This window comes from Python bivittatus, unplaced genomic scaffold (genome assembly GCF_059951505.1).
Source record: "Python bivittatus isolate LINGU-HERP-01145 unplaced genomic scaffold, Pbiv_v1 ctg000590_np1212, whole genome shotgun sequence".
Taxonomy (NCBI): Eukaryota; Metazoa; Chordata; class Lepidosauria; order Squamata; family Pythonidae; genus Python; species Python bivittatus.
In genome coordinates this window covers 28,343,818-28,359,183 of record NW_028277086.1, presented here as the reverse complement: position 1 = coordinate 28,359,183, position 15,366 = coordinate 28,343,818, and the positions used below count along the sequence as shown (strand labels likewise).

Sequence of the window (15,366 nt, the reverse complement as noted above, 5' to 3'; positions counted from 1 at the left end):
CCCTCCAAAGGTTGTCCATGGGGTTGAGATCTGGAGACTGGCTAGGCCACTCCAGGACCTTGAAATGCTTCTTATGAAGCCACTCCTTCATTGCCCGGGCGGTGTGTTTGGGATCGTCATGCTGAAAGACCCAGCCATGTTTCATCTTCAATGCCCTTGCTGATGGAAGGAGGTGTTCACTCCAAATCTCACGATACATGGCCCCATTCATTCTTTCCTTTACACGGATCAGTCGTCCTGGTCCCTTTGCAGCAAAACAGCCCCAAAGCATGATGTTTCCACCCCCATGCTTCACAGTAGGTATGGTGTTCTTTGGATGCAACTCAGCATTCTCTCTCCTCCAAACACAACGAATTGAGTTTAGACCAAAACGTTCTACTTTGGTTTCATCTGACCATATGACATTCTCCCAATCCTCTTCTGGATCATGCAAATGCTCTCTAGCAAACTTCAGACAGGCCCGGACATGTACTGGCTTAAGCAGGGGGACACGTCTGGCACTGCAGGATTTGAGTCCCTGGCGGTGTAGTGTGTTACTGATGGTAGCCTTTGGTCCCAGCTCTCTGCAGGTTATTTACTAGGTCCCCCCGTGTGGTTCTGGGATTTTTGCTCACTGTTCTTGTGATCATTTTGACCCCATGGGGTGAGATCTTGCGTGGAGCCCCAGATCAAGGGAGATTATCAGTGGTCTTATATCTCTTCCATTTTCTAATTATTGCTCCCACAGTTGATTTCTTCACACCAAGCTGCTTGCCTATTGCAGATTCAGTCTTCCCAGCCTGGTGCAGGTCTACAATTTTGTTTCTGGTGTCCTTCAACAGCTCTTTTGTCTTGGCCATAGTGGAGTTTGGAGTGTGATTGTTTGAGGTTGTGGACAGGTGTCTTTTATACTGATAACAAGGTCAAACAGGTGCCATTACTACAGGTAACAAGTGGAAGACAGAGGAGCCTTTTAAAGAAGTAGTTACAGGTCTGTGAGAGCCAGACATCTTGTTTGTTTGTAGGTGACCAAATACTTATTTTCCACCATGATTTGCAAATAAATTCTTTAAAAATCAGACAATGTGATTTTCTGGATTTTTCCCCCCATTTTGTCTCTCATAGTTGAGGTATACCTATGATGAAAATTACAGGCCTCTCTCATCTTTTTAAGTGGGAGAACTTGCACAATTGGTGGCTGACTAAATACTTTTTTGCCCCACTGTATGTAAGTCAGTATAGTGCAGCATTTCTCAACCTCAGCAACTTTAAGGTATGTAGACTTCAACCCCCAGAATTCCCATCCAGCGTTGAACTCCACACATCTTAAAGCTGCTAAGGTTGAGAAACACTGGTACAGTGAATGCAGTGTGGATTTCAAAATACTGTAAATAATATAAAAATTCCAAAAGAACATCTATGAGTGACTTTGCATAATGCATTGTCAGAATCTTCAGTAGAGCCTAGATTGCTGTCCTCCAACAAATGAGATACAGATGTACTTGAAGAATTTGTGCAAATAAAACTTTTCCTTTTGGCTGAAACAGTTACTGAAGAATGTGGCTTCCGTAGTTGCATTCTGTAATAAAAAAGCTACTGCTATGGGAATTGCATATATGATTCACTCTCCATCAACTGGGTCACAGGAGTAGAGCGAGCAATACTTATCAAAGTACTCTTTTTAACTGGAATTATCATATATTTCCATACCTGGTGGGAATCTTTTAGTCCCTAACTATCATCCCTTTGCTAAAATCTCTTTTTCAAGATGATTTGCAGCAAGAGACTGCAAATAGGCAAAGTTGTGTGATGAAAATGGCATAACCTACCACTACATAATCCTCCCTTTGGGTTTTATTTCAACATCATTTATTTTAACTGGTTCAGAGAACAGCAGGCAGATAACACAATCACCCTGCTGTATTTGGATACTAACTTTATAATAACCTACATGTAGGAATGCAACAGCACAGATTAAGCACCACAGGCAGACAGTTTAGTAACTGTCAATCTGAACTCAATTCTCAGTTTATGGGACAGAGAGCAACAACTGATGAATATGCGTGTATGACAAATGTATTTGCCCACTTTGGAAGACAACGGGCTAAATGTTGATATAGGCCCCTTTTTAAATTGAATTCACGTTTCTTAGGAGAAATCACTCTTACACCACAGAGCTAGCAAAACAGAGTCTCTTGTGTTCAATCTGATAATTACAAATGCAATATCTTCCATAATTACTATACATAAGAATCTGCATCTGCTAAAAATTCAACTTCATTATCAAGGTATTCCAGGATTACATTTCCACCATTATATAACGGAGAGTCTTTACAGTTTATCCATGATGCCACTGTGTGATCCAAAGGCAGGGCTTCTCCAGATGCTGTGTGGCACAGTCTTAATTTCTGAAAATTAGAGGGGAAAAGGTTAATTGCTCCTAAATCAAATATTTGGAATTCCCACAGTATTGCTTTAATTGATTTACCTTGGCTGTGGTTTTGTTGTTGTCGTTTTTAAGGCTTGCTAAGCAAGCTGCAGAATCTATTACTTTGCCAATGCTCCATTTACTACAAAAGAACATCGGCATGCTTTTGTCTTTACTTCCTTTAGGTAAAAATACTTGGAAATAGATTCTCTCTGTCTATAAGAGAAAAAGCCAAAGTGCAATGTTAAAATATTAGTTTCTAGTCAAATGTTTCCATTTCCTTTATTGCTCTGACAGGAACTCTTGCATTTTTCTATCAGTTCAGAAATTTCCCATTCCGTAGCTGTAATTTTAAGACAAATTCCACCTTCCTCCTTCACTTTAGTTAATCTACATCTTGCAGATAAGCAACACTGTCCCCCACCTCCCTGAAAACAAATTTAATTGCAGAATTAGAGAAAAACATTAAGAATGAATGAATGAATACTGCAGCTGTTCAGAAATCTATTTGTCTGCAGATGAATAAGTGTGATTTACCTGTGGCACAGACTTCTCCCCACAGGCATGCATTTTCAGTTTCATCAGGGCTACTTTTGCAGCTGTTTCAGGGTTCTTGGCTCCTCTGCATTTTTTAATTGCAGTGGCTTCTTTTTTGGAATCTGAAGAATATACAGACATTCACCGTGCTGAATTACCTGTCCCTTTTTTTCCTAAAAGTTAAGTGCAGTGTCTAGGGAGAATGTGCTGCCTCCCCCTGCTTGTGTGTTTAAGATGCAGCCTCTTCTCTGATGCTGAAATCCTGATAGTTGCCAATATTCAAAATGTGTGACTGCACCAAAAAACAGCACCAAAATCTAAAGGCAGAGATGCTCAGGAATTCCTGAGTATGTGAAAAGAAACTTGCTTCTGTGGTACTGTGCAGACAATCATTTTAATATAAAATATTGTGGGACAGTAGTAACTTTATTGAAAAAATGCTTTATGTTATATAATGATCTATTCTTGCACAGGTTTCAATATATTATTACAAAGATAGGGAACATGATGCTCATGGAGACCCAAGTGCCCAGAGATGATCTATCTTGGTACATGCCAGATTCAACATCCCATGTGTTCATTTGTTAGCTTTCTTTTTTAAAGTAAATGGGAAACTGACATGCTGCAAAACAAACTCCAGCCTCTAATGTCATCTTTATATTGTAAATATACCATACAGGGCTTATAATTCTGGGCATACTTGGAAAAATGTAAAAGTGGAGTACAAATTCAGTGCACTGCTTTGCTACAGTATGCCCTTCAGGTCAGCAAGAAGACTACAAATTGCCATTGTATTGAACTGAGGTTACAGAGTGCAGCTTAATCTCTGCAATTCCTTGGAAGCAGGATTTATTCAGCTGAAGAGTATGAGTGCTTTTGTATTTCCTTTTAACATCCTTGGATGTGTGCTCTATTCTAATGTTGAGTTCTGAACATTCTATTACAGAAAATGATATTTTAAAAAACCTTTCTGCACTTACCTACAATGTCTTTAATCAACTGCTGAGTGACAGCCATACGAGCTTGAGGGATTTCTAGTTTCTCACACTCATGGTCTGACTGATGACGGTGCCTGAAAATAATAGACTGCCAAATATTCACTAGGCACGATACAAATCAGTAGGATAAGATTTGTTTAGATCATTTCCTTTGCTCACCTTAAGCAAAATTGTTTTTCACAGTAAACACATGAGACAGGTACAAGTTCTCTTCCATCACAACCTTTATATGTGCACAAAAAAGATTTGTGATAATCCAGTTTCATATTTTTGTTTTTTAGATTTGCCTAAGTGAATTAAAAAAATACAATTTATAGTCTTATTTATTTCAAATATCAAATTATACATGGAAATTAAATTATTAAAAGTTCATAGTTTAAACTAAATACACACTATTTAAACAACCTGATGGCAAAAATCTGAGAGGAAATAAATAGCTCAGTTTAGCTATAATGCCAAATTATGGCAGTCAACCCTTTGCTTTAGATGCTCGTTCTCCTGGTTACATGAGAGCCAGCAAAATAATTTGCACACCTATCCTACAAACCAGGAGTATAACTAAACTTAATAGCTCTTTGCAAGACAAACACAAGCCATAACTAGACTGAATAGCCAAAACAGATCTTTTTAAAAGTAGTTAAGGCAGGTCACTTCTTCACAGCCTCTGGCTTTATCCTTCTTACTTTTTAGAGCAGTTCCCTGGCAATTGTGCTCCCTGCTGCGCTCTGTCCACCGGAGTTGCTGGCCACAGCTCCCTCAGCTGGTCAACAGGAAAGTCTAATAATAATTTAAAAAGGCAGCCAACTAATATCCTACCTTCAACCCATTCATTCCTCCCTCCTTGCATTTGCAGAGGGAAAAAAAAACCTTTTGTTTAAAAAAATTCCAGCTGGCCCATATTTGGAAGGACACAGGGGATAATGGTAAGATGCCATGGTGGCTTGGGTGCAGGAGGAAGGTGAGATGACACTTTTGGGAAACTGCCTGGCTTGCAGCTCCTGATGGGACTATGACAGGAGCTGACAGATGATTGATAAGTCATTGACTCAGCTTCTCAAGCATCATATGGACTAGTCTGTGCACCGGTCCTTAGAAATGAATGGGTAAAAGATGCTTCAGGGCACTTATGTAGCATCTACTGGCATCTCCTTAAAGTAGTAGCATCTTTTCTTGTCCTTGTGAGGCTGCCCTCCACTGCTGCAGCACAATCCTGGAAAACATGTTTTGTTTTTCTTCTCTTCCTTCTGTTTATATGGCCACCCTATTCAGACCAACTCTGGGCAGCTTAAAACAAATTTTAAAATTAAGATAAAAAATGTTTGATTTAAGAAGCTGCTCATACTTGCTCCAAAACCCCATTTGCTCTTAAAATTTGAATTGCTGTATCTAACAGGCACCCAGGGAAATGGTACTGATCTCAGATCTGTAGCTAATCTCAGCTAATCAACATTACATTTTAAATCCTTACAAATATTGTATTTAAAATTTTAAATTCGAATCTGCAAACTCATCTTTTAAAAATCTATGCAATCCCTTAAGACTGGATTAGCCACAAAGCAGCAGAAAAACATTTTGAGGCTAATCTGAAAACTGCTTTTAGCTGCTCTGATGACAGAAAAGGTTTTAGGCTATGTTCACAACAGCCTAATTCAGAATAATTTCCTCACTTGATATTCCAAACAAATGTAAAGAATCTGAATTTCTCTGTTAGCTAAAATGTTCACAAATGTAGCTTGTGACAAATTAGTTACAAATTATTATCTTACCTCAGAACAACCATGAGCAGGCCGACTTCTGTGTTGAATACTTAAAAGTTTTACAGAAACAAAGACAATATGTCATCAATATGTGCAATAATATAGGACTATTATAAGAAAGAGTGACTTAGTCTTTCTTAAGCACAGCATAAAATGAAATAATGCAACGTAATATTTATTCCTTAAATTTTATTCTGTTTCCTCCCTCATTTCTCCAATATTTCCTCTACAGTTCTGTTCCAGATCTCTAAATATAGAGTGTATATTGTTAGACTATTATTAGTATCCAAAATGGTATTATTAATAATTAATAAGATAATTACCAGAAAACTCCTGAGCAGCCATCACAGACAAAAGGGAGGAAATCTAATACAAAAGAAACAATATATTAATTACAGATGCATTCTTTGATAGATATAATCATCATACTGATAAAAGGTAAGTTGGGAGATAATACTCCATATGACCACCTTGCTGGCCAATTTATACACTGAATGGAATAACATGAGGCCAAACTGCAGCAATGAACTAGGTATGCTTAAATATACTTTTTTAATGAATTTTAATTTTTTTTAATTCATTGGTTTTAAAGAAGCTTCAGTAATTATAAATTCTGAGCAGTATACATACCCAGCATGTGTAAATCAGGTTAAAAGAATTGCAATAAAAAAATTGAAAAAAAAACAAACCCAGTGACATAGAATACAGTGACGTATACTATCCTTATACTAAAACAATTTACTAACAGAAAATGCAGTTTAACTGCATTAGATTATGACTTTGTCTTTAGTGTTTTCAAAGAACAAAAAATTAAAGATAATCAGCGTTTCAATCCTGCATGGTTTAATAAGAGCATTGGTAAGAAAACAATTCATCTGAGTTTTTAATTTTTTTTATCTTTCTACAGTTACAAGAACATATTTCAGTAGCTGTATAGTCCCTGTGTTAAATTATCACAGGGTTGTGGTTGTTGCAGGGAGGGAGTGTTGTATATCCTTGAAGGACATGCAGGATATACATCTAATAAAGAGCCACCAAGAGGATTTTCAATAATAATATAAAAGCACATATTGAAAAAAACAGAATTAGTTTAAAACAATACTAAATAATAATATGTTACGATAAATGTAAATGAAATTTGGAACATATTTTGCAGAAAGGCAGGATTACAATGTCAAATATATATGTGTGTATAAAACTTTTTCTCTCCTTGTTCCTTTTTCATACACACCTCTGGCCCACAAGTGCTTTGCTTTTAATCAACTTTTGGATGATTTTCAGTAGATCACAGTAATAGTGGCAGCAGTTAGACAAAATAGATTTTTCATACCCCCTAAATTAAGCTATTAAGATGGAAGCAAATTTAGGAAGTGGAATTTTGTATGGTAGACCCATGAACACATCTGAGTGTACTGAAGATAGGCAAAGTTCGCTTTGTTCTTCAAGTCTATGTTTAAAACATTAAGTATAAAAGACATCAAGTCATACAATGTCTGGTCACTGTAACATTTTCTTTTAAAAGAAATTTGCTTTTCACCATCATTCATAACCACAAACGCCTCTCAGCTGCACTTAACAGGCAGGCACATTCACAGAAAGCCGCCCGCCTTCGAGGCTCGTCTTTTTGATCGCCCACTCTTGCCTTGGCGGTTAGGTTGGTCTGGCAAGCAAAGGCTATTGACAGAGGCTACAAAAAGGAAAAGAGCCCCGGCACTCTGGTTTACACTCGAACAGCGCTCGTGGGAAAGGTAGGCGCACGAAACAAAGGGTGGGACTCGCCTGACCCTGAAATTCCCACGGTGACAGCCGGCCAATTCAGAGGCAAAAATGCTTCGCCGTAAGAGTTGCCAGCTCCCGGGATACTATATGGGTCGGAGCCCCACGCCTTCCCCCAGCTGCTCCCGGCCGGCCACTCTTCTGTCGAGAGTCTCTTAACTTGAACTTCCCAGCAAAACGCTCTTACCGAGCTGTTTACACTCTTCCACCCCGCAGTGCTTCCCGATATCCAACTCCGCCATGTTTTCCAACGGCGCATGCGCGCGCCGCCACCCTCTTCCTGGCCCACTGAAGTCTTCATTCCTCCCCCCTCCCCTTTCCCAGTCGCTTGAAACCCAAAGGGAGGCGGGATCGCGTCTGACGTCACCATGAGGGGTGGAGCTTGTGCGTGGAGAGTTCCGAATGGGGTGAGAAAGCGTTCTGAGGGTGCTGCAGCTTGTTTTTCGGTATCTGCGTTTTGATCAAGCTCAAGCCTAAACCTAAGCCTAAGCCTAAACCTAAGCCTAAACCTGATCTTGCCCGTGTTAGCGCCAAGTACAACGCGATGACTTCAGTAGAAGTTAAACAAAGTCTCTCTCAGTTGGACCTCTGCTCCTGGTGACTTCATGAATAATCCATTTAGTTTTCCCAGCAACAACAGGGAATGGATTTTGTATTTCCTTCTGGAGATTTTTCAACTTCCCATTCTAGACTACAATTTAGGATTTCTTAGTGGTCTCCCATTTACTTCTGACAAACCATGAAATGAACTTATGATTCAATAAGAAACTGTTGCCCTGAGTATTATTTTAAATACTAATGACAATTAACAGGTTCCTCTCTCAGAGCTAAATTACTGTGCGTGACAAATTGAGATTATAGACACATGCAGATTATGTATATGCAGATATCCAAATATGCAAGAGAATTCTTGGAAACCTGGTATTCAGACAAGGCAGCAATTAACAGATGCATAGAGATAAACAACATCTACATATTATTCAAAAGAGACAAAAGACCAGAAGATCACCTCACCAGAATCATCACCCAGATAAGCAAAGGCTACCACCAGGCACACAATCAAGCAGTAAACATAGGCTTGATCACAAATTTAATACGAATCAGCAGTGTAGCATGGCTGCCTCAATAGAAGTACAGTATAGTTTCTAAATAGTGGGAAGAGTTCTACTATATTAGGTACTGGCCAAATTTCAGGTGAATGCAGTATTGCATTCAATTCTGTGTACCACATTTTAAGAAAGATTTAGAGAAGCTACTGGAATAGGTGCAAAAATAGGCATAACAGATATTCAAGGAACTACCAGAGGAGCAAAACAAAACCCCCACCCCTACCAGCACTGGCAAGGCAGGCCACAGCATATAAATAGAGAACAAACCCCATCCCATTTTAGCACTGAAGATGTTACCTAGCCGGGTAATGAAACATTTGCAAGAAAAGAACCAAGCTCAGAGAACCCCAAGGATGCCACAGTTTGACCCTGAGCTGCATATATTCGCCTCTATTGGTACATGCAGATTAAATGGTATGAGGTATCAAGTGATGATGTCAGAGTTCAATCCTGACCCTTTTGTTTTTCAACATCTTCATAGATGTCTTGGATGAGGAGGTGGAAGGAATGCTTGCAGATGATACAAAACTGAGGATAGTAATACTTCAGAAAGCAGAAACAAAACTCACAATAATCTTGATTAGAGAAGTGAGCTTAAAAAAACGAAATTTAGTTGACATTCAAAGTCACTTGGACAAAAAGGGATAGGTTTTTATTTTATCTGTTAACAAGCAGATACTTGGCTTGTTAACAGCATATGTGAGAGGGAAGAATTTGGGATTGTAGCTGGTCACAAATTTAATACGAATCAGCAGTGTAGCATGGCTGCCTCAATAGAAGTACAGTATAGTTTCTAAATAGTGGGAAGAGTTCTTTTATATTAGGTACTGGTCAAATTTCAGGTGAATGCAGTATTGCATTCAGTTCTGTATACCACATTTTAAGAAAGATTTAGAGAAGCTACTGGAATAGGTGCAAAAATAGGCATAACAGATGTTCAGTGGACTAGAAATTGATATAAAACTATTATTTGAAAATAATTTAGAAGAAATGGTTCAGATCTCTTGTGAGCCCAGCAGCTCTCTACTTTGCATCAAAGCAGCCTAAATATATGTTGTTGCTTTGAAGAACTGCATTATGACTCGACTCCTTAAAGTGGCACTTTAAAGCAGCGTAATCTCCACGGAAACCTGAAAACATTGGTCTGTTTCAATGTATAGCGGAGAGGTGCTGTCTAATGAAAGGTGTAGAGCACATTTTTTCAAAGTGTGCACAGAACATCAGAAGCTGTTATTCATTATTTCAGAACACAGAATGTGAAATAATAAAGTTATAGGAAAACACATTCCAGTTGAATGTTAGGAAAAAAAAAACTTGGTTACTGTAACAGCAGTTTGATAAAGTAGTGAGTTCCCTTTTGCGGAAATATTCGAGCAGAGGTTGGACAGACATCTGTCTGGGATGATTTATTTTGAATTCCTTATGGCTTAAAATGTTTTCCATTGCTATAATTCTTATAAAATGTTATAAATCATTTTTCTTGCACTTTAAAACACATTAATTCTAACAGTGTTTCATGGTCTTTGCTATGTATTCAACTATCTTAAAGTGGCCTCCTCTATGGAAGCCAGACAGACTATATTACTAGCCTACCGACAACTGGTAAAGTAGTTACACCCATCATAAAGCTTTAACTCTCGAGTCAATATCTCCCTGAAGACTGACTTTGAAGGCCATAACCCCTTTTATCCTTATAGCAATCAAGTTTTATTTTCAGTTATAATGTTAGGGCTTTATACCACAAGTAGTTACGCAGCAATCTGGATGTGTGTGTGTAAGCAGTGCTAACCAGCAATGTTGGACTTTTACCCCACGTTCAGTGGCTCAAAGTAAAAATGCAACAATAATAAATGGAGTTTGAAACTAAGGACTGTACTTTCTGTCAGTTACAGCAAACTCTCAAAGTACTGCTCAGCTCTGGAATAACGCGCTTTTGCACGTATGCCAAGAATGCATCAATGTTTATCCAAACCTCGGGGCCAGGAGTTTGTGAGAGCTCGGGATGGCATGTTCCAGCTGGAGGAGGAAGTCCAGACTTTTCACGTTGCAAATCCACCAATACCTCCTTTTCCTGGGCGCGCGGCTTCCTTCCCAGGCGAGCAATTAGGGCTTGCGCGGCAGCGGATGCTGCTCCGGGAAGGCGGGGCATATTTCCACTGGCAGCACCTGTCGCAGGTGCGTGTGGGTCACGTGGCTCCGCCATCAGTCCTGGGAACCGCGCCAGCTTCCTTCCTTTAGGCGTTTCTCCGCTTGCGCGGCCGGACCAGATTAGGGAAGGCGGAGAGTGTCGGTCGTCGCTTGTTGAGTTCTCGAAGAAAGACTGAAAGAGTTGGAGGAATTAAGGCCGCCTTCCGTAAAACGGTGGCGATTCGGCAGACCGAAGATGAGCAAGATCCAGAAGTTTTTCAAGGGCGGCGGGGGGTCGGGCTACTCCAGGGGGAAAGGGAAAGGAGGGCCCACGCCGCAGGAGGCTTTGGCGCGGCTGCGGGAGACGGAGGAAATGCTGACCAAGAAGCAGGAGTACCTGGAAGCGAGGGTTGCCAAGGAGCTGGCCCTGGCTAAGAAACACGGCACCCGGGACAAGCGAGGTGGGTTTTCTCGAGAATCAGGCCTTAATCCGGAGTCAGAGTGAAAGAGCACAGCGCTGAGGTGTTCTGGCTGTAGGAAACGAGCCCCTGAGCGTGAGCAGAGTACAAAGACTTTATCAACCAATTACCCTTTTAACATTTAGTTTCAGGGAGTTGTCCACGGCTTAAAAGTATCATTAGTATGTTAGTACGGGGAAGGGCAGAAGGTAACAGCGTATTGCAAAATCTTAGACGGAGAGCAGTTTCTTTAACTACGTGAAGAGCTTTAACTTTTCTATTTGGTTGAGTGGTTCCTTTTTTATACGCTGTAGAAGTTGGAAGACGGCCACTGCCTATAAATCTGGTACTTGTATGGCATTGTTTGCCCTTAATTTTTAAATTTTGCTACAGTTGGAGAGGTATTTTTGTCACAGTAAGAATTGTTTGACTTTGTTCACGTGACTGAAGGTTATAATTTGAGCACTGAACTTTGTTGTTTGTCAATGAGCTTGGATTTGGCTATTGTGTCAGGATCTATATTTGAAGTGCACCCTCCCTTTGACAATTATAGTGTGTGACTCTACCCAGGATGAAAATGCTTTCTTTCCTTTATAAAATGGTTCCTTTCCTATTCCCACATCCTTACATAGGAGAAATCAGCTTCAGAGTGAGCTTACTTTAAACACTGAGCTTAATGGTCTTGTGTGCCCCCATCTTAAATTTAAGATGCTGTGTTATTGTGCTTAATTCTAAATGTATTCACCCACCCCTACATTAAAAGATTTCTGCATTCAGATGGGTGGTGCCCTACATTCCTGCTTTAAAATGCTACCCTGAGGGCTTTACTGCCAGAAATCCTTCTTGTGCTGTTCCCACATAAATTTATTTTCCGTTCCAATTATTTTTATTTTTCCACATAAATTTATTTTTCAGGAAGAGAAATTTATTTCTGCAAGGTTTCCTCAGCTTCCCCTGAACTATATTTGAATGCTTCTGTCTCCTTCCAGATTGCTTTGTATGTGAACTTTATATCTCCTAGGAAGTTTTGATTGTGGTTGGTTTAATAAATAAGTTGGCTTGAGCAATTACTGTAATAGAGAAAACTTTTATCTCTGTTTAAAGTTTTCAGAATGTTGTCTCATTTTTGGATACAGCTTTTAAGGTTACCTGCTAATTGTCACATCTAATTTTGTTATGATCTTGTTTAGTGCACTGCTAATACTGACTTTGTTAAGGCACAACTTTCTTTACATAAGGATCCTGAACAAATCCAACTGAGTAGGACTTCTTCCTAATTTAATTATGTGCCATCAAGTCATTTTCGACTCTAGTGACCACATAGATAGATTTTCTCCATTACAATCTGTCCCTAGTCTAGTCTTTCAGATATTCTAACATTCTTTCTAAATAAACCAGGTTTATTCATAGTATAAGTGAATTGGAAGTAATGGAACCCCTGGCTTTTTAGGATTGAGTTGTGAAACTATACATGCATGCTTGAAGTGTCACTTGTGTGAGATGGGCAGCTATATAAATTATATAAGTAAATGAATATCCAAACTCTATCAGTTCTCTTTTCTGCCTTCTGTTTCAAGACACTAGAGTCAACTGACTCCCTCCAAGGCAGGGCATCTGTGGGGGTGGGGTATGTCAAAGTCAAGATGGCAGCTGCAACCACAAGATTGAAGCTCTACCTGTTTTGTACATGTGATGAATGTAAAAATGTACGTGTAAAGCATATAAAAAAAGGAATGAGGTTTTGTTTACATACCTGCCATCTTGATTTTTTGAACCATGCCCTTGTGGACAATCTTACTCTAAAGTTGTTTAGTTGTGAAGCCTAACCTATTTTAAATGAGACTGCCCTTGGATAATGTTGGATTTAGGGGACAAGCACTGTTTTAACACTGGTATGATTAAGGATGATGTTGGGCTGTCTCACTCATGAGCTGATGGCAAAGTCATCAGGGCAGGAAGGAAAAAAGGTTTCATCAGGCCATATTTGTACTGTGGTTAGGTGCAAGCAGTGAAAAGTATGAAACTGGTGTGTTTTTAAATAGATAATTGTGTTCCTCATTGTACTACTAAAGTATTAGCCTAAAGGTGCAATATGTGGTCTCCACGGCAGTACTGTAGCATTAATTACAGACAGTCCCCTACTTACAAACAGGTTAGGTTCCAAGAGGCTGTTTGTAAGTCCGTTTTGTTCGTACATCCAACCAAGTAAAAAGTACTGTCAAAAGTAAAAAAAAAAAAAAAAAAGCAGGAGGCATGGCAGTGGTGTGGGCAGAGAAGTCCTGTCTTCTGCCAACGCGAGAAGCGATAGCCCGCAGACTGTGGAGAGTGCAGTGGGACAAGCCAGTGGGGTGCAGGGTGCTCTGTTGCCAGGCAAGGCAGGAGAGGCAGCAGTAGCTCCCTGGGTGAAGGGGGTAGCTATGCAGGAGGCAAAACTGCTGGCCCTTCGCGAGGCCTTGCAGGAGGAAGGCAGCCTCTCAAAGCGCGCTGTAAACTCCAATGCAAATAGCCAACCTCCCAGAAGGCAGGAAAGGGCTAGTTTGCGGGACTCTGGAAACTAACCCTTTTCCTCCTTCTCCCGACTTCCGGGTCCATCTTGTTCGCATTGGTGAAAGTTCGCAACTCGAAAGTTCGTAAGTAGGGGACTGTCTGTATTTGACCCTCCAAGGGTGGAAGGAAAATTCTGATTGTGTTTCTCAGCCTTGGCAACTTTAAGATGTGTGGATTTCCAACTCCCAGAATTCCCCAGCCAGCCATATGTAGTGGGAAATCTGAGATATCCCTCGCCTGCCTCTGTTGTGGTCTGTGTCCTAGATCAGAAAGGCCTAACTTTAAAAGCTCTTAAGGGACTCTCCTGGGATTGGCCAGGATAAGAGGGTGAGGTTTTGAATTTAATACTTCCCAGTTCTCATCTATTCCTTTTGAATCCTGTTTTTGTAGCCCTAAAACCCACTCCAACCATGATTACCAAAATCTAAAGGCATGGTTTCCTGCCATTTAAGATGAGAAATCCATGATAAGGCTAAAATAGGAATTAAAAAAATGGTAGAAAAAGCATGCAAAGCATAGTTTCTTTCAAACACCTTTACCAGCATTGGCCTTGGCAGGTGTCTATTTAACAAAATAATAAGCAGTATCTGTATGTGTTTTTCTCTTATCACTTTGTGTTAGGTCTGTGTGCATTTCTGTGTATATGTGTACTGGAAAGCACTAGGTGCATTCCATATAATCTGTTCTGGGTCATGTGACCTGGAGGGAAGAATGGGGAGGGGTTAGAATGATGCAGTGACCATCTTTCTGAGTCACAGCCCAACTGTCTCCCATGGGAATGCTTTGGGGGAATTTTTCATTTTTCAGATTATTTTGTCTTCTCTCACAGCCCTAGGTCTGTGTTTTGCTGACTTTCTCTCCACACCAAATTTGGTCCTATTCTGTTCAGTTTTAAATTTATGGCGTAGAGTCCCAATTCCTTTACATAACTAATTTCCAGTATCTGACAGAGTTGAGGGGACCTAGACCAGGTTTTGAACTTATTGACTCTTTTTGCGGGGTCGGGGGTGCCTTCGAGCCAGTCTTGACTCCTGGCAACTGCCTGGACTAGTCCCTGTAATTTTCTTGGCAAGATTTTCAGAAATGGTTTGCCCTTGCCTCCTTCCTAGGACTGAGAGAGAGTGACTGGCCCAAGGTCCCCCAGCTGGCTTGGGGCCTCAGGCAGGACTAGAACTCACGGTCTCCCTGTTTCTAGCCTGATGTCTTAACCAGTACAACAAACTGGCTCTTTTGCTGATTCTTATTCCCTTATTAAAAAAAAAATAGCAGAAAGAGTAGTAAATGCTGCTTTCCCCTCTTTCTGCAGATCAGATTTGCAAATCAGTAGGGCAGTGATCTGGAATGGTTGGAGTGACCTGATTTGGGCATAAGTTCTTTTTGGAGTTTATGCATGAAACTAACCAACCGTGTATGTTAAAACTAAATTGATCACCATTATATAACATATAACGTCACGTAATGTACCATTTGGATTGCTAGTTTGTGCTTTTGGTTGGGATGAAATCTAATCTAGAATTAGAACTCAGCAGTTGCTGTTTCTGTCCTGGCAGATACATCCTAGCTAGCCATTAAAAATAGTTGCAGAAGTCACGTGTGTTCTAAATTTATATAATGGTATATTATAAGAACCGCTTTGTGATAGTGCTCAGC

General features: G+C 40.1%; 3 protein-coding genes across 6 annotated transcripts in view; 2 read left to right on the top strand and 1 right to left on the bottom strand.

Moving 5' to 3' along the window:
• Positions 1-15,366, top strand: part of CHMP4C (charged multivesicular body protein 4C) — a 39,864-nt gene that overhangs the window by 1,699 nt on the left and 22,799 nt on the right. Inside the window, exon 1 of one of the 2 annotated variants that reach the window (XM_007432522.4) lies at positions 10,622-11,172. The exons of the other annotated variant lie outside the window; for it this stretch is intronic. Coding sequence (XP_007432584.1) covers positions 10,968-11,172 — 205 coding nt within the window. The 5' untranslated portion in view covers positions 10,622-10,967. Of the gene's footprint in view, positions 1-10,621; positions 11,173-15,366 lie in introns of those variants that run through there. 2 annotated transcript variants of the gene reach the window in all.
• Positions 1-15,366, top strand: part of LOC103051738 (myelin P2 protein-like) — a 52,873-nt gene that overhangs the window by 26,338 nt on the left and 11,169 nt on the right. The gene's annotated exons all lie outside the window — the stretch shown is intronic.
• ZFAND1 (zinc finger AN1-type containing 1) lies at positions 1,152-7,813 on the bottom strand. 3 transcript variants are annotated; one of them, XM_088149170.1, is made up of 9 exons: positions 7,663-7,719; positions 6,023-6,065; positions 5,709-5,748; positions 4,626-4,719; positions 4,102-4,229; positions 3,925-4,016; positions 2,945-3,066; positions 2,468-2,623; positions 1,152-2,387 (listed from the first exon to the last, which is right to left on the bottom strand). In XM_088149170.1, exons 5-9 carry the CDS (start codon positions 4,206-4,208, stop codon positions 2,220-2,222), a joined length of 645 nt encoding a protein of 214 aa, XP_088005296.1. In that variant the 5' UTR covers positions 4,209-4,229; positions 4,626-4,719; positions 5,709-5,748; positions 6,023-6,065; positions 7,663-7,719; the 3' UTR covers positions 1,152-2,219. The 3 variants fall into 3 exon arrangements, with proteins under 3 accessions (XP_088005296.1, XP_007432582.1, XP_025025146.1); XM_007432520.3 differs by lacking the exon at positions 4,626-4,719 and having other exon boundaries at positions 7,663-7,813; XM_025169378.2 differs by lacking the exons at positions 4,626-4,719; positions 5,709-5,748 and having other exon boundaries at positions 7,663-7,755.